General features: G+C 45.1%; 2 protein-coding genes across 4 annotated transcripts in view; one reads left to right on the top strand and one right to left on the bottom strand.

The window, feature by feature from the left end:
* Positions 1 to 6,034, bottom strand: part of Enoph1 (enolase-phosphatase 1) — a 28,921-nt gene extending 22,887 nt beyond the window's left edge. The window contains exon 1 of the mRNA XM_021646131.2: positions 5,707 to 6,034. Coding sequence (XP_021501806.1) covers positions 5,707 to 5,790 — 84 coding nt within the window. The 5' untranslated portion in view covers positions 5,791 to 6,034. The remainder of the gene's footprint in view (positions 1 to 5,706) is intronic.
* A 113-nt stretch (positions 6,035 to 6,147) lies between these two features.
* On the top strand, positions 6,148 to 11,326 carry Hnrnpdl (heterogeneous nuclear ribonucleoprotein D like). 3 transcript variants are annotated; one of them, XR_009590975.1, is made up of 9 exons: positions 6,148 to 7,298; positions 8,028 to 8,196; positions 8,286 to 8,447; positions 8,793 to 8,924; positions 9,039 to 9,153; positions 9,346 to 9,516; positions 9,833 to 9,926; positions 10,293 to 10,397; positions 11,066 to 11,326. XR_009590975.1 is itself a non-coding variant. In XM_060381000.1 (8 exons), the coding sequence occupies exons 1-7, from the start codon at positions 6,856 to 6,858 to the stop codon at positions 9,901 to 9,903; spliced, it is 1,263 nt and encodes a 420-aa protein (XP_060236983.1). In that variant the 5' UTR covers positions 6,149 to 6,855; the 3' UTR covers positions 9,904 to 9,926; positions 11,066 to 11,326. The 3 variants fall into 3 exon arrangements, 2 of the variants coding, with proteins under 2 accessions (XP_060236983.1, XP_060236984.1); XM_060381000.1 differs by lacking the exon at positions 10,293 to 10,397 and having other exon boundaries at positions 6,149 to 7,298; XM_060381001.1 differs by lacking the exons at positions 6,148 to 7,298; positions 10,293 to 10,397 and adding an exon at positions 7,321 to 7,443.
* The last annotated feature ends 6,077 nt before the right edge of the window (positions 11,327 to 17,403 follow it).

Genomic DNA, 17,403 nt, shown 5'->3' with positions numbered 1-17,403 from the left:
AACAACTTTGCTGACTAAGCCATCTCCCAGCTGTGAGAGAGCCTGAGCTGAAAATCTGAGATTGTGGTTTATTTGACAGTTGTAACTATAGCCATATTAACAGTAATTTTCCCATGGTAGGAGTAGCATTTTCCCTTTTTTCTTCAAAGCCAACAAGTATCTAATTTTCAAAGTTAAGATTCCAGCCAGAAGCACTGTCTTCAGTGTCTTCCCCATCACAATCCTTTCTAAAGCAAAACCTGGGCCAGCCAGGTGCAGTGGGAGAGGTGCTCGTCCCAGCCAGGTGCAGTGGGAGAGGTGCTTGTCCGCCATGGGCATGACCTACTCCTGAAAGTTGCCCTCTGACCTTCAGACACACTGTGACACATGCATACCCACACACATACACAAAGTAAATGTAAAAAAAAAAATCTTTTAAAAAGATTATAGATCAGAGTCAATATCATAAAATATTTTTAACTGACTCACCGTGAAATCTAACCGCAGTACAGCCAAGAACTAAACTGTGATCTTGAACCACAAGATTTCTTCAAATTATTGCATTACACAGATAGCAACTTCTTCCCTTTACAGAAAAAGTCTCTCTAATACAGCCTAGCCTGACCTAGGACTCAAAATCCTCCTGCCTCAGTCTGTCCACTGCTTGTACATTACAGGCTTGTCATCAAGTCTAGCAAACAAAACAAACAAACAAAAATTCTGTTTAAAGTTTGTTCCAAGGACAAGATGCTCACATCCCACTCAGGGATAAACAAAGGATGTCTACTGAAGCTCCCACACAGTAAACAATTAGCCTTTCCGCATTTTGTTGGTGGCTCTGCTTTCAAAACAGTCCTGCAGTGAGTTCTCAAGTGCTGGTTAGCACTTCCTCAATTCAGGGCAGCTATGACGTACCTTGTGGACAAAACACAAACAGCTGCACTGCAATATTAATGAACACACACACACATATATATATATATATATATATATATATATAGTGTACTAATATATATGTATTAAATAAGGAAAATGGAAGCACATAAAATGAGTCTGTGCATTGATTGTTGATAAAGATAACACCTTGGTGCGCAGTGTTCTGCTCTAGGGGCAATGTCCAGTACTCACCGATGTGGCTCAGAGCTGCCATACAGAAGGAAACTATTACAACACGCAACAAAAGAGAAAACATGAAAGAGCAAGCATTTTGACAAATGAGAGAATCTTCCCCAAGCTCAGAAGTGAAAGCTGGTTTCTCAAGTAAGATAACCACGAGGACTGCTGACTGCTGCAGGTTGTGTTCACAGGCTAAAACACAGTGCGCAAGAAAGTGCTCATTACATCACCGCAGACAAAAACAGACCAAGGGGTTGTACCATAGTATGTGTGTGCCTTAACATTCACAAAATACGCCAACAGGACGTATTTATGCAACCATTTATACAAACCATTCATTATCAGTTAATTCAACTACATTAAATTACTCTTTTAAAACTTAGTAGTCCTGAAATGTGCGGATAGATTCTGTACTGGCAATGCCTGCTCCAAGTCTGCTGATGTACCTGACCAAAAATGTTGACCGATCAGCAAAGGTCAGTCCAGTAGCTGAACTGACACAAGCTCCAGAGGCACAGGGGGCAGAGCTGGTGGCATTCAGGGCAAAGGAGCACTGGGAACAGGAAAGGGAATCTAGGGGCTACAGCTGTGGGACGCCCAGCCATCTGTGATGGTCCTTACCCAGGACTGCTTTCTAGGGCCCATGTCTCCTAGAAATTATCAGGCCACTCCAACATTACCAAGCCATTCTGGCCAGGAGCCCGCCCTGTTCCAGATCTATTTCTGACTCATCAAATCAGACAGAAGAGCTGGTAAGTAAAAGCGCTCCATGATGCTGCCTGTAATCTCAGGGCAGAAGAAACAGAGATACAGCAAGAGATAAATACCACTTCCCAAACCAGGATTGTGGAACCACATATCCAAGACTGCTGACACCGTGTATGTATTTTACAAGATGTCATATACAACGAGGAGGAGGAAAAACAAACAAACAAAAAAATCCGATAGTGCCAGCAATCCGTTTGCTATTCCACTTGGTGAGGGTGCTCAGTTCCCAAAGCCAATCACAGTCCCCCGTGTTCTCTTACAGTGTGGCTCAGTGTGGGGCCAAAATCACATGGTTATCACCTAAACTTCCAAACGGCATCTCTACCTGATGCAAGGAGGGAAGCAGGGCTGTGCTTCGACCTTAAACAACTGGATGCATTTGAGAAATGGAAAATGAGACTGGGTGTGGTGGCTCACGCCTTTATCCAAGCACTAGAGAGGCAGAGGCAAGATAATGAGATTGAGACCAGCCTGGTTTACACACAGGAGTTCAAGGACAGCCAGGACTACACAGAGAGACCTTGCCTCAAAACAACACAACTTAAAAAAAAAGGAAAATGAGTCTTTCCAAAGAGTATTGACAAACTCCACTTTCTCAGTCCACACTAACCAAAGAACCAACTATACAAATACAGACTACTCATTCTGGTCCAAGGATTCACATCATCAAAGAGCAATATAAACTGAATTATTTTTTACCATATACTTTTATGGTATTTCACAGTAACTAAAGTGTTCTCATATCAACTGTTAGCATTTAATGAGTATAATAACCACTCAAAAAAGACTGGATAGAGGTCAAGGAAGTACTTGCTGCTTTAGCAGAGGGCCCAGGTTCAGTTCCCTTCAACCACGCCCATCGCCAGTTCCGTGTCTGACATCCTCGTCTGGCCTCCATTGGCACAGCAAGCACATACTACACACACAAACACACTCTTGCACATAAATACAGCTAATTAAAAATTTTTCAGAGAGGAAATATACTTTTTTCAAATGTTAGGTTCAGCAACAGAAATAATGAAAGTGGGTTTTTTTTTTCTTTTTCTTTGTTGTTTTCTTTAAGAGATAGTCTCATGCAGCACAGGCTGGCCTCAAATTTGTTCTGTAGCCAAAGATGACCTTAAAAATCTGATTCTGCTGTGTCTACACCCTTCACAATGGACCTGGCACTAGGCTTGGTTTTACCCGTGCTGGGTAAGCTCCCAGTCACTGAGCCACATCCCAGCCAAGAGCAAGAGGTTTTGATCATAACAGTTTGGGTTAAAATCACGGACACTTAATACAACTCTTTGGAGCCTTATTAAATTCAGAGTGTGTACATCTTCACAGTTTCTGAAGATATTGAAGAGTTCAATATCTCATATGTAAAGAGCTCTCAATGTTTCCATCATTCCCAGGAAATAAAACTACAAGTTCACATGCCTACTTGACTAACAATAATGCTCAAAGCCGAGCACCTTCAAACTGCCAGCCCCATGCTAGAAGGCGGGAGACAGCTATGAGTCGGTCATTCCGTGATTGTTCAAGTAGTCTTCAGAGACTCCAAGTGCCACCCTGCTGCGGACGCAAAAAAGCATGGAGGAGGGAAGAGGACATCATATTCCTGGGTATGAGAGTGCAGCGGCTCTGAGAAGCCACGCTGGAAAGCTGGCTAAACTCGTTCAGACAGCAGCTTCCAAACGTGTCTAATGGAATTCCTCTGTGAGGTTACTGTAAACACCCCAAGAACTCGAATTCTTCTGAATTTAACTCATTCTTCTGAATATACTTTTAGAAATACTGATGTTGATTAAACTCATGTAAAATAACAGCAAACATTATAAGACATGACCCATGAAACTTACTTATATTGACTGTTAAACTTTCTGTTTTGTGTTTTTTTGAGAGTGTGTCTCTAAATGGCCATGGCTGTCCTGGAACTCACTATGCAGAACAGGCTGGCCTCAAATTTACGGAGAGCCACTTGCTTCTGCCTCCCAGTGCCGGGATTAAAGGCATGTGTTACCATGCCCAGCCCTTAATTTAAAAAAACAAAAAACATCTTTATTTTTATGTTATGAGTGTTTTGCCTGCATATATGGCTCTGCATCATGCAGGACTGAGGTCTACTGAAACCAAAACAGGGTACCTGATCCCCTGGAACTTGAATTACAGACTGTTGTGAGCCACCATGTGGGTGCTGGGGATTGAACCTGATACTCTGAAAAGCACCTAGTGCTTAACTGCTGAGCCACATCTGCAGGCCCTAGCTTTAGTTATCATTTTTGAAATGAGGTCACACTGTGTTACCCTGGCTGACTTCAAACCAGCAATCCCCCTGCCCCAGCCTCCCAGGCAGCACCACGCTTGATTGCTAAAAGCTATCCTTTAATTGAGATTACCAAATCATTATTTTGTAGCTGGCCTTGAATGTATACATATTCTAGTATTGGGCTGTTTTTAGGCCACTAGAGCATTTTTATAACAAGATTTCAGAGTAAGACTGCCTAAGGATTAAGAACTGGCATACAGTCATCTAATGGAAGGCAGGAAGGAAAAAAAAAAGTTTTACTTTTTACAGGGGGAAGGTTTTACTGTTTCTAAGCTGGCTTGTATGAGATTTTCTTATTCAACAAATCAACTTTCCAAAAATGTTAACCACTATGACCTCTGCTTTCATTAGTGGTGGACAACAGACAGAAAGAGAATAGAGCTAGTGAACTGTCACCACCACCACCCCCCAACACACACACAAAGCAGTTAATTATGTAACAAGAAAAAGAAAGTGGACACAATTATCAGCATTTAGGCAGTCTTAAAATTTGCCACTGAAATTAAAATATTGGGGAGATAGCCAACTAGACTTTTTCAGGACCTCTGCTATGTGTCCAAAGAACCATAATTCTTCTTTGGAGGTTGAGGTAGGATTGCTGGGTGTTCAAGGCCAACCTGGGTTATACACAGAAGTAGAGAGACCCTGTCTTAATAAATAAATAAAAACAAAGTAGCTGTTACATTTGGAGACCCAAAATTGTGTACAAACATTATGACCTACACCTAGAAAATCAGGCAATTGTAAAAAATAATCAAAATAGAACATAACAATGGCCTGCACAATTTACTGGATGGTTGGTGTGTTTTCCAACCTTTTTTTCCCTATACTATCTCAACTATTCTATATAAATATCTGTAGTTAATACGGGTGCTTAAATTGAATCCATAGAAGAAAGCAAAAGTCCTACGCCTGTAAAACAATGTTAACGAGCCAAATACTTAAAAGCTTCAAGATCTTCCTAAGGAAAATGGATGAAATTTAGGTGTGTTCTGATTGCCTCGTATCCAGCGCCAAGTGAGACCGTGCGAAAACCAATTGCTGTCGCCCAAGGTACCAGAGCCACTTGAAAACTGCTTTCACACGAATTGGGAAACTCCTCTTCTTGCACTGGGAAGGCCTAAAGCTCAAGGACCACTAAATCAGGCCGCAACCTTGAGCACGTGGTGGTCACTCAACCCCCGGGCGACAAGGTACACACCTACCTGCCAGGCCGTGGGCGCTCCTGTCACCCCAACTCCACCCAGCTGACCGGCCCCTCCCCAAGCCGTGGTTGAGAGCACCTTCACTTCTTCCTACCCTTCCCCACCAAAGCAAAAAGCAAGGACGGGGGGAGGGAGAAGATGGTGGCGCGAGGAAAAGCACCCCCGCAAACCGCCGCAGCCTCCCTCCACCTCCTTCCAGAGTCGCAGAGCCACACCACCTCTCCCGAGCCTCGGGTCTCTAAAAGGCAAAATCCGCAACACTTAAGATTTCTTTTTTTTAGATGCTTTTAGGCACAGATAGCTTCCCCGCTCCCTTCCGCCCCTCACCTTCACGAAAGCAATCGGGGTTGTGGTACCTTCGATATCTAACAGGATTACGGTGACTTCGGCGGGCACCGAAACCACGACCATTTCCCTGCCGGATGCTAGCACGGGCTCGGCCTTGCTGGGAAGGGGGGCAGCACCGCCTGCGCCCCAGGACGTCTCGGGGTCCCGAGGGCCCAGCAACAATCGGGGCGCGGGCCCCAGTGAGCGACGGGAGGCGGGGAGGACGGGCCGCGCTCCGCGCTCCCGCGATTGCAGACCGAGCAGCCCAAGCCCACGGCACCCGGAGAGCAGGCGAGCGGCGCAGGCCCAGACCACGTGGGGCGGCGGGAGGGGCGGGGCCCCGAGTTCCGAGGGGGCGGGGGAAGGCAGGGAGCGCGCGCCGATTGGCCGCCGGCGGGCGGCGAACGCGATCCGTCAAAATGGGCTTCGCGTGGGCGGGAACAAAGAAGCGAACACCCGAGCCCGGAGCCCGGAGCCCCCAGCGTGGGCGCAAGCCCCTCCGCAGCCTGGTGGAGCCGGCGCGGGAGGCCCGGGGCACGTGCGGACGGGAGCCCCCCGGCCCGGCGCGCCCGGGACGTGAGTGCCCCTTGCCGTCTCCGGCACCCGACCCCTTCCCCGCCCGCCGCGCGCGCTAGGGCGCCTCTCCAGCCGTCCGAGCAGGCCCCGCCCTCCGCCGCGGCCACAGCCAGCCTGGGAGGCCGCACGGACCCGGGCTGCGGAGATCCTGCAGCCGAGGCCCCCCGAGCCCGCGAAGCGTCGGCGGGAAGGCCGTCCCCGCCTGGACGCAGCGGGGAGGCCGTCGCGCGCCCGCTGTCTGCTCGGCTGCTCGCAGCCCGCGCGAGGACAGAAGAGGCGGGCGCCGGGCGGGCGCGCTGCGGCTTCAGCGAGCGGCGCCGGGTGCACGCCGCGCCTCCACCGGGCGGTGACAGCGGCCGCCGCTCCGCACCGGGGCAGGGGGACTCGGAGGGCGCGGCCAGGCGGTGCGCCGGACCGGACGCCGCGCGCGACACAAAAGGCTCGCCAGGCAGGCAAGAGGGGCCGTGGCCCTGCGGCGGCGCTGCTCGGGACTCTCCGCCCGCGCGGCTCGCGCGGCTCGTCCTCCCGGCCCGGCCCCCCGGGGCGACCGCGCTCCTCACCCGGAGCCCCGCGATGGAGGTCCCGCCCCGGCTCTCCCATGTGCCGCCGCCATTGTTCCCCTCCGCTCCCGCTCCTTTAGCCTCCCGCAGCCTCTCCCATTGGCGGCCGCGGGCTCCCCGGCAGCTCGCCCCGCTCCTCCCTTCGCTCGCCTCCAGCGGCTCCCGCCAGGGGGCGCGCCGGAGCCCGCGCCACGTCACCGCCCAGCAGCCCTCCCGATTGGCGGGCGGGGCGGCTATAAAGGGAGGGCGCAGGCGGCGGCCGGACCTCTTCCGCCGCCATTTTAAATCCGGCTCCATACAACGCTCCGCCGCCGCCGCCGCCGGGACCAGGACTGCGCGCCAGCACCCCCTCGCCGACGGCTCCGCCACCATGGAGGACATGAATGAGTACAGCAACATAGAGGAGTTCGCAGAGGGATCCAAGATCAACGCGAGCAAGAACCAGCAGGATGACGGGTACCGCACGCTCCGCTCCTCCCCTCCCCCAGAGCCCCGCGCGCGCCCTTCGTCCCTCCGGAGCCGCGCGCGCTGCCCCCAGTCCTCCCCCGAGTCGGTTCTCCGCGTGCCCGCTGGACCCCAGTAGCTTCCCCACCAGCGGAAAGTAAGACGGGGTGACTCGAGAGGCCCGCCGAGGGTGGGGGAAGGGAGGAGGGGTTGGGGGAGGAGGGCGGCGCCGTCGGTGTCCCGAGTGCGCAGGCGCCGGGGGGGAGGGGCCGGGCTCCGTGTGCCGCTTGGTGCAGCTGCCGCCGCCGCCTCCTCTTTGTGTGTTGGTGCCGCTCGGGCAACTCTCCCTCCGGGAGGTTTGGGGAACTTTGGTTTGGGCGCCAGTAGAGGTCTGCTGTTGGAGAAAGTTCTTTAGGCGGCAAGCTGGCTAAGCCTAAGCTGGCCTTAGGGCTGTGGACGAAAGTCTACGCAAGTTGCGGCGGATTCGGTGTCGAGGTTGTGCTTGGCGACCCAAAGTAATCGGAGCGGGACCTCTACCGCGTTTTATGTCGGTTCCTTTTAAGCTTTTGTGTTTGCACAGTAGAAAGCAACTGGTTTGAAGCAAGTGTTCTTACGATTTTTGTGGCCTGTTGTTAGTGTTTGTAAACAAAACAGTGTTTGCATTTGGTGACTAAGTAGTTACCCTGTACAACTGAGTTTACTGTTAAGCCTTTTTTTTTTTTTTAATAATTTTGTTTCTAGTAAAATGTTTATTGGAGGCTTGAGCTGGGATACAAGCAAGAAAGATCTGACTGAATATTTGTCTCGATTTGGGGAAGTTGTAGACTGCACAATTAAAACAGATCCAGTCACTGGAAGATCAAGAGGATTTGGATTTGTGCTTTTCAAAGATGCGGCTAGTGTGGATAAGGTAGGGCTGTGTTGTGCTTTGTGCCTGTTGAGTTGATTCCAAATTGTTCTAGGCTTTTAAGTTCCTGTCAAAACTAATTTGTCTTCTAGGTCTTGGAACTGAAAGAACACAAACTGGATGGCAAATTGATAGACCCCAAAAGGGCCAAAGCTTTAAAGGGGAAAGAGCCCCCTAAAAAGGTTTTTGTGGGTGGACTGAGTCCAGATACTTCAGAAGAACAAATTAAAGAATACTTTGGAGCCTTTGGAGAGGTGGGCTGTGTTTGTGTGTGTGTGTGCCTGTTTATACTCTTGCACGGGTCATGTTTGTGTAATATCTCATGCTCAGGTGCCTTTTACTTACATCTTACTGCTGCTTTCTATGCTGTAGTGGAAACCAGTCTCTAATCCCTTTTAGCTGAAGCCCAAGGGCTTAAAGAGATGGGTGTTTTACCAACTGGGCTTCTCTGGGGTATAAGATGCTATGAAAGGATACAGCACAACTTTTTAGAAAGTGTTGGCCAGTAGAATGTGTCTGTGGTGTTTGTAAAGAGCTTGTGGTGTTCTGTGCTCTTCCATTAACTGGTGGTTTTGTTTTGATTGTTCACCTGCTTTCAGATAGAAAATATTGAGCTTCCCATGGATACAAAAACAAATGAAAGAAGAGGGTTCTGTTTTATCACATACACAGATGAAGAGCCAGTAAAGAAATTGTTAGAAAGCAGATACCATCAAATAGGTTCTGGGAAGGTAAATCAATTTAACCACATTGAGAGGTGTGTGTGTGAGTGAGAGAGAGAAACCTATTTGAAAAGAAGATTGGTTTTGTGTTCAGAACTTAGCAAAGATTCTGTTTGTTTTTAGTGTGAAATCAAAGTTGCACAACCCAAAGAGGTATACAGGCAGCAACAACAACAACAGAAAGGTGGAAGAGGTGCTGCAGCTGGTGGAAGAGGTGGTGCTAGGGGGCGTGGAAGAGGTGAGACAATTTGGGGAGAATGGTGACTTTTAGCTAAGTGGTCCATAAGAAAACACAGCTGGATTGAAACTTAATGATTCCCAGCTGGTTTGTGGGGAGGTGTAGCTAGCTGCAGCGTAGGGGACAAGAATGCATGGATTGTGTTAGGATTGGGACAGAGTTGTTTTCTAACATGATTGTGCATTGTTTCAGGTCAGGGCCAAAACTGGAACCAAGGATTTAATAACTATTATGATCAAGGATATGGAAATTATAATAGTGCCTATGGTGGTGATCAAAACTATAGTGGCTATGGCGGCTATGATTATACTGGGTATAACTATGGGAACTATGGATATGGACAGGGCTATGCGGACTACAGCGGTAAGAACACTTCACTTAACTCTATAAACCAGTGCTATTAAAATTCAGTTTTGAAGTACTTTCCCATCCTGAAGTTTGTGTGTGTGAGAGAGAGTTTTTGCTAAGATGTTTGGGGTTTAGTCATGTATAGTTATGGGAAAGTAACAGTGGTTTAAAATATAATTTACAACTGTTGACAATTACTGGGTATTAAGATTGTTTGATGTTTTTTAATGTTCAGCATGCATAGGTTTTTACACGTGGGATAGATATTTTTATATTTAAAATCAATTTTATAGGAAACTGTCTTAGTAAAACTTCTATCCTTTCAAAATAGGTCAACAGAGCACTTATGGCAAGGCATCCCGAGGGGGTGGCAATCACCAGAATAATTACCAGCCCTACTAAAAGAGGACGATGGAGGAAAGCAGGTGTGTGTGAGATTACAAGAAAACATCAGCAGTGTGTAATTTAATTTAAAGATCAATAGACAAATGAAAAATGAGTAAACAATATGCTGTGTAGTCTTTACTAAATTGTTAATTTTTAATTGCTTTATGAGCCTGTTTTGCCTAAAGTGTCTATAGATCTTTAACTTTAAAGTCTTACCTCACCTTTTTTAGAATTACAGAAAAACTTAAGAGTTTTTCTGTTTGCTTTGTGTACCAGGAGGTGTAGAGGAATAATTAAACTTTTTTAGAACTATTAACAGGTAAAGTACTGAAATGGGTACAACTTAAGGAAAACAAGAATGTTGTCTTCTAACTCTGACATTATACCTTGTTTGTACCCGCCAGCGGGAACTTCATTGCAGGCCGTGTGTCACCCTGACCACGTCTATCTCTGGGGGTCGCACGTTGCGGGCAGAGCGCAAGGCATACACCAGAAAACGCTGTCCTGTGGTATGGTCTCTTCCAACTTCATGTACCAGCGTAAAGATTAAAGTGGAAAACTTCAGACTTTGGCTTCTTTTTTAATCTTTTTGGAGATTAAGTGTCTAAACTTAACTTAAATGGTTTTTTACAGGAGTTAAAGTACATAAATGCCTTTTTACAGCTTAATCATTTTGGTCTTCTGTTTAGTGTTGTATTTCAATTGTGGAGCCTCATTTTAAGTGTTCATTCTTTAAGATTTAATGCTTGCTTTTTCTTTTTATAGCTAATAGTGAAATCTACAAACCAAAACAAGAACTTTTAAATCTGGGATATAAGTTAAAGATCATATGCACACAGCAATTTATTGTCAATTTATTGTCAATATTACAAACCTGCCTGTTTGTGATAGCATTCTTCTTGGCTTACTAGAGGTGCTTCTAGTTGGCCTTCATCTGCTAGACCTATAACTGGGAAGATTGCTTTCCCATGTTCTAAATTAAATCCATTTAATATGTCATTTGGGCACTCCACAGTGAGTTTCATCACCCAAACTGTACTATTTTGCTAATGAATATGCATGTGATCTTTAATTGAAGAAAAGAATAAAGTGAGGACTTAAAACAATTCATGAAAGTGGACCTTTGCAAGCGTGTGAGGACTACACATATCTAATGGTTGTTTTGTTTTTGTTTTAGGAGGTGTAAAGAAACCATCTTACAGGACGACATTGAAGATTGCTTGGTCTTCTGTTGACCTAAGATGATTATTTTGTAAAAGACTGTAGTGTATGTGACACAATTGTGTCCCACTGTATATAGCTGCCAATTAGTTCCTTTGTTTTTACTTTGTCCTTTGCTATCTGTGTTATGACTCAATGTGGATTTGTGTTTATACAAATTTTTATTTGTATGATTTTTATGTTAAACCTCAAATAAATGCTTCCTTATGTGATTGTTTTTCTGTGTCAGGTACTACGTAGTTCTGTGGAAATGTAATTTTATAAAGAAGCAATAATTAAGGCGCAGTTTATTTTGTAGGGGGTATTGGGCCACAGGAAGAAACTGGTCCTGATATCCCCTTGTTCCTGGTTTTTTGTGAGTTTTACTGTGCTTAAAGTCTAATTCTTCGTTTCTCTGAGTGAGATCCTTCCACATTCTTTGAATAATGTTTTGGTGTTTTTTGTTTTTTTCCCCCTCTGGGAATCTGGAGACTGGCACTCCTGTCTGTTATGAAGCTTTCTTAGCACCCGGTGCGCTTTTAGACTAGTTCAAAGGAAAGCACCTTGGCCTATGACTGTCTGCCTGGCAGTGCTCTTTGCCTAAGCATAAATGATGCCCTGTTTTCTCTCCCATCCATACAGAAGATGAACTTACTGGCACAAAGTTTGTTAATTGCCTATCTTTGCTTTGTGCCTGACAAACCATGTCTAATTTACAAGTGACTTTAAGAGTCAATGGCTTGTCCGCTAAAAAAAAACTCATGTTCACCATGGCTGTTGGGTTTCAAGTAAATACTATAGGTAAATTAATGTGAGCTGTCAGACTGGTAGTGAGGGTTTCATCAGATGTCTGGGAGGATTACCCACTAAGGTTTACAGTGGGGTGAGAGTTTAGGAAAGTTAATATTGGTGAGTCCGTTCTACCATGGTTCGTGAGCTAAATAAATTTAAGCTGTTCAGTGCTCAGGCAGGAAGGGAGCAGTGAAAAAGTCACGTGGTTTATCTTCAGCACATTAAAAACTTCAGGATTGAAGGGTAATACAGGCTTTTGAGTTTTCCACTGAGTGCTTGGACTTAGAAAAAGTGTCTCCATGGTTCCACAGAAGCTTCTGGGTTTGAGATTTGTGTTTAGAGTACTTGGTCTTAGACCAGTGTTTTTATACTGATAACTTTTTTAAATGCCTACAACTTTGTTCCAATGATATTTGTACTTGCTAGGCTGTCCGGTTGCCATGCCTTGGCCTTGTTTTACTCGGGCCAAGTACCGGTGTTGGCAATTACAAAGAACTGTTTCAACTTGCAGCCAGTAGATGGAAGGGAGATGGTGTCGCATTATGTTAGTAGGTAAAATATCCAGAATAAGAAAAATTTGTGAGTTCAAGCTTACAATAAGGTGACAAGTTGAGATTGTCGTTTCCCCTGATGAAAATGAATAAAGTCTTTTTAAAATAAAATCTCAATTAAGTCTTTATGTATGACTTTAAGAAAATGTAATTATTGAGATGATATGCTAAGAATTGAAGGGTGAAAATGTACTGGTCATTGAAGTGGGGAGATTTTTTTTTTAGTGTTGGTCAACACAGGAATGAAAAACTGCCATGGTTAAATAATCTGAACATTTCTAAGTTGGATGAACAGTTCTTAGTGTCATCTAAGAACTAACCTGAGTGAAGATTGGAGTGATGTGAGAATTCTGAAGTTCCTGTGATACAGGAATCAATCCATACATGCTACTGGTTTATTTTGACAATATCTTGGCTACTTTTGTAAGATGAGGACTTTGTGTCGTCGTTGTGCTACTAACATGAGTAAGCAGAGCCTCTTACTGTTAAGTGCATTTTACTTATAAAATGGTGATAGGAAACTGTTAATAAGAATATAGCACATTTCAAGTCATTACCAGGACTTGTTTTTATCAGCAGCTGTGAATCTTAATAATGGTGATGAGACGAATAATGAGATTGTCTCAAAAAGCAGAAGTGGACAGTCTGGTAAGGTGGCTCTGCCCTGAAAGGCACTGGTTTCCCCACAAAGCACAACCTGACTTCAGCTGGAGCCCATGGCAAGAGCAGACTCCACACAGGAAATTTTTTCGGGTGGAGAGCTATCAACCACACTTTGACAACAGCCTCAGCCCAACATTACCACTTCAGCCACACAGAAATCACCTGTGTATATGTACCATATGGACTCACCAGTGTTGAGCAGTTAAAATGTTAATTCAGGAGAACACCTTGGCCTGCTAGGTGTCACCTGTGGTCTCAACCTTTATAACACAACCTCTTGCTTTTTTTTTTTTTTTTTGCAATAGTTTGAAAGTATTCCTATAAAAATGGGGATTACTCATTTCAAATGGTTGGGGTTTTACTGTTGTTTTTGTTGCTGTTGTTCAAAATGGCCAAATTGGAGATTGAATTTTAGTAGGATTTGGGTTTATAAAAGGTAAGGATACAGTGACTCCTGTGTGGTGGTTTGAGACAGAGTAATGCTGACCAGTGAAGAGTTCTTGTGTTTCTTGAATGTGAACTTGACCTCTGGCTTTGATTTTGCCAAAGACTACAAGTTAAATTCAAGTCTTGAAATTGGGGACCTGAGAATGGACTTAATGGTTAAGGGCAAGTGCTGCGCTTGCAAAGGACCTGAGTTCAGCACCCACGTCAGGCAGTTTACAATTGGCCAGGAACTCCAAGAGTTCCAATGGCTCGCGTCCTTGGGAGTATGCACACACATACACTCACAAACACGTTGGGGAGGGGGATATTTCTGGGCAGTTAACACCCGAGGCCTAGCTTTTCAGATGAATTGTCGCTTGAGAACTGCTTGGGCACCTAGACTGGTGAGGGAGGTTCTTTAATACCCATGGCTGTGAGTGCTAGGATCTCTTGAAGGAAGGTCAAATTGGTTACAATGGACTCATTTTTCTAAACACCCAAGAAATCTAGAACAGTTATCTGGGCCTATAAAAGACGGGTCTTTGGACATTGACAGTGATTCTGATTGTCCTTGGACCATGAGGTCCTTAGATATATTCGTGTATGTATGCATACCAGTGTGTGTGGTGTTGCCTTCATGTGTGTGTGTGTACACTACCTATGGGTGGTGCCCATGCAGGCCAGAAGAGGGTGTCAGAAACCCTGAAATTAAAGATAGAAACAGTTGTAAGCCTTCTCAGGAGCCAGGGAACTGAACCAAGGTCCTATGCGGTAGCAAGTGCTCCTAAAGGCTCAGCCATCTTCATGCGCAACCCAGAAGCCATGCCTCAGTGTAGGTCTCTGTAGGTCTATGTAGGGTTGTCTTAGAAGCTTAGTGAAGGAAGTTTGAGTGGTATGGTTGCCAAAATTTTCATCACCAGAACACTTAGTTTTTCTCTTCCCATATATTGGTTTTTGTTTGAGCCCAATTTCCCCATGTAGCTTATGAACTTGAGTTCCGCCTGCCTCAGTCTCCTTAATGCTGGTGAAAAGTATGCAAGACACTCTGGGCTGACTTGTAAAAATAGGGTATGTGTGTGGTGGGGGGTTGACTTTCATTGTGCTATGGCATTTTTGTTAAAGGTAGGTAGCTGTCAGAATTTTGTGAGGTAATGGGCATCATGGCAATTAAGATTAGATAAAAAGTTTGTGTCATGTTGTACAGATACTTCAATTGATTTCTGACATGCTAGAATACTGAAAATAAGCCTAAGAAATATTATTCAGACTTTAGAAGCACGCTTAGCCCATCACAGGGGCTAAAGACAAAGGGGGTGCTCAGGAAGCCTAATAACTTTAAAGCACTAGAGGCTGTGCATACTTAAAAAGTTTTTAAAGTTAGCATTTAAATGGCTTTGGAAATAGAGACACACACACACCCAATTTCGTATAATGTCTTTTTTAGTAGTTAATGTATGTCCACAAAAGCCCTGGCATCCATCAAATGTGTAACTGTTCTGACCTAGTTATTTAATTTTTAAAATGTTAATTAAAATTATGTCATTGCTATTCGCCCGTCTTTCAGGGTCCCAAGATACAGACATCAGCAAAAAAAAAAAAGGGGGGGGTTTCTTTTTAAATTTTCCCACTTATTTGAGAGTGACTCATTCAAATGTTTCAGAGCTGCAGAGATGGCTCAGTGGTTAAGAGCACTGGCCACTCTTCCAGAGAACCTAGTTTCGAATCCCAGTCCCCACACTGTAATTTACAACCATGTATGACTTTAGTTCCAGCAGATCCATCCAGTGCCCTCACTGCAGACACTGCATGCATGTGCTGCATAGATGTACAAGCAGGCAAATCACCCATACACACATGTACTTGGAGAGAAGTGTGGTTCTCTGCTTCTCCAAACACAGCAATCACATTCACAAACCTTGCATTCACACACACAGACATTACTTAAAAATTAAAATTAGCTTGCCTTGGTGGCACACAACTTTAATCCTAGCACTCAGGAAGCAAAGCCAGGTGGATCTCTATGAATGCAAGGCCAACCTGGGCTATAAATGAAGTTCTAGCCTAGGCAGAGCTACAAAGTAAGACCTTGTCTCAAAGGGGGGAAAAAAATATATATATATATACATATATATATGTGTGTATAATGTATATGTATATTATATCTTAAAATTCAAATGATTCATTCTACTTCCCATTCTCTGCTGGAGATGGGGATTATTGGCGTGGTGTGGTGTGGTTTGGTTTTTTGAGACAAGGTTTCTCTGTAGCCCTGGCTTCCTGGAACTTGCTCTGTAGACCAGGCTGACCTCGAACTCAGAAATCCCCCTGCCTCTGCCTCCTGAGTGCTAGGATTAAAGGTGACCATCACCACTGCCTGGCCAAAATTATTAATGCGCTGTGACACAAAAAAAGGATTTCATGACAGTTTTGTTTTTGTTTTTTTTCCAGTGATGTTGCTACTTGTCCTTTTGGCTAAGATCACATGTACCATTATATACCATTAAGGGTATATATGTAGGTATATGTATACACATGTCTTCATATGATTAGATATTTGTTGTTTTGTTTTTTCAAGAGAATGAATATACATGCTTTTGTGTCTAGAAGCTGTGGTCTAGGTCGTTCAACTCTTTGCAAACAGAATGAGATTTTTTTTTTTTTTTGAGACAGGGTTTCTCTGTGTAGCCTTGGCTGTCCTGGACTCACTTTGTAGACTAGACTGGCCTCAAACTCACAGTAATCCACCTGCCTCTGCCTCCCTGAGTGCTGGGATGGCAAGTGTGTGCCACCACGCCCAGCTGAGAATGAGATATTAAAAACAAAACAACAACAACAAACTGCCAGTACTGGAGAACTGACCAGATCCTGGGACTCCGGTGGCAAGCCTGGGGGTAGGCACAGAGATGTACTCCTGCTGTCTCACTGTACGGACAGCTGACGTAGATGTGTAGGTTCAGGCCAGGATGCGGAACTTAGGAAGACCTGCCACAAGTAAAAAAGACGAGTGAACCGAAGCCTCAACATTTCCTCTGCCAAAGAAGTTAGTTCTTTACCCTTGAATCCAGCTCCACTCAGGTTCCCAGGATATGTACAGGAGCCAGCAAACTCTGTCACAGTGTAATGTGAATGGCCTCCAGCTGGGTACACAGAGCCCTTGTTGAGCCCGGAAACCAGCCTCTGAGGCGTTTCTGTTGACATTCTGGTCTCCCAAACTCCTGGCAGAATAACCTGTTAAGTTCTTTTGACAACACTCTAGAGCTTTTCTTGCCCAAAGTTCTAAATACTTTGACATTCTTTCTGTAAACTAGTGGTCATTTTTGTCACAGATTTATTCCATTCTTGATACCAATTTTCTGTGTTTTACTGTTCTCAGTGTGTGCCAAAATACCTGGCAAAAGCAGCTTAAGAAATGGTCAATTTCTTAAGGGTGCAAAGTGGTACACCCTTGTATTCCAGCACTCGGGGAGGCAGAAGTGGGCGGACCTCTGCGAGTTTAAGGCCAGCCTGGTCTACAAAGCAAGTTCAGGATAGCCAGGGCTACGGAGAGAAACCCTGTCTTGGGGGGAGGAGGGGGGAAGAGGAATAAGAATAAAAGAAGGGAGAATGTCAGTAGAATGTCAGTAGTTGAGAGCACTTGCCACTGTTACAGAGGATCTGAGTTTGGTTCCCAGCACCCACATGATGGTTCACAAGTATAATTCCAGTTGCAGGGCATCTGACACTCTCTTCTGGTCGCCATTAGCACTGCACACAAATATGCTGCACAAACATACATGCAGACATGAACTCCTACACTTTTTTTTTTTTTTTAAATTTGAGATAGGGTCTCTCAATCTAGCTCTGGCTATCCTGGAACTCTATGTGTAGACCAAACTGACCTCAA

Source organism: Meriones unguiculatus, chromosome 3, assembly GCF_030254825.1.
Source record: "Meriones unguiculatus strain TT.TT164.6M chromosome 3, Bangor_MerUng_6.1, whole genome shotgun sequence".
Lineage (NCBI taxonomy): Eukaryota > Metazoa > Chordata > Mammalia > Rodentia > Muridae > Meriones > Meriones unguiculatus.
This window is presented reverse-complemented; position numbering and strand designations above follow the sequence as displayed.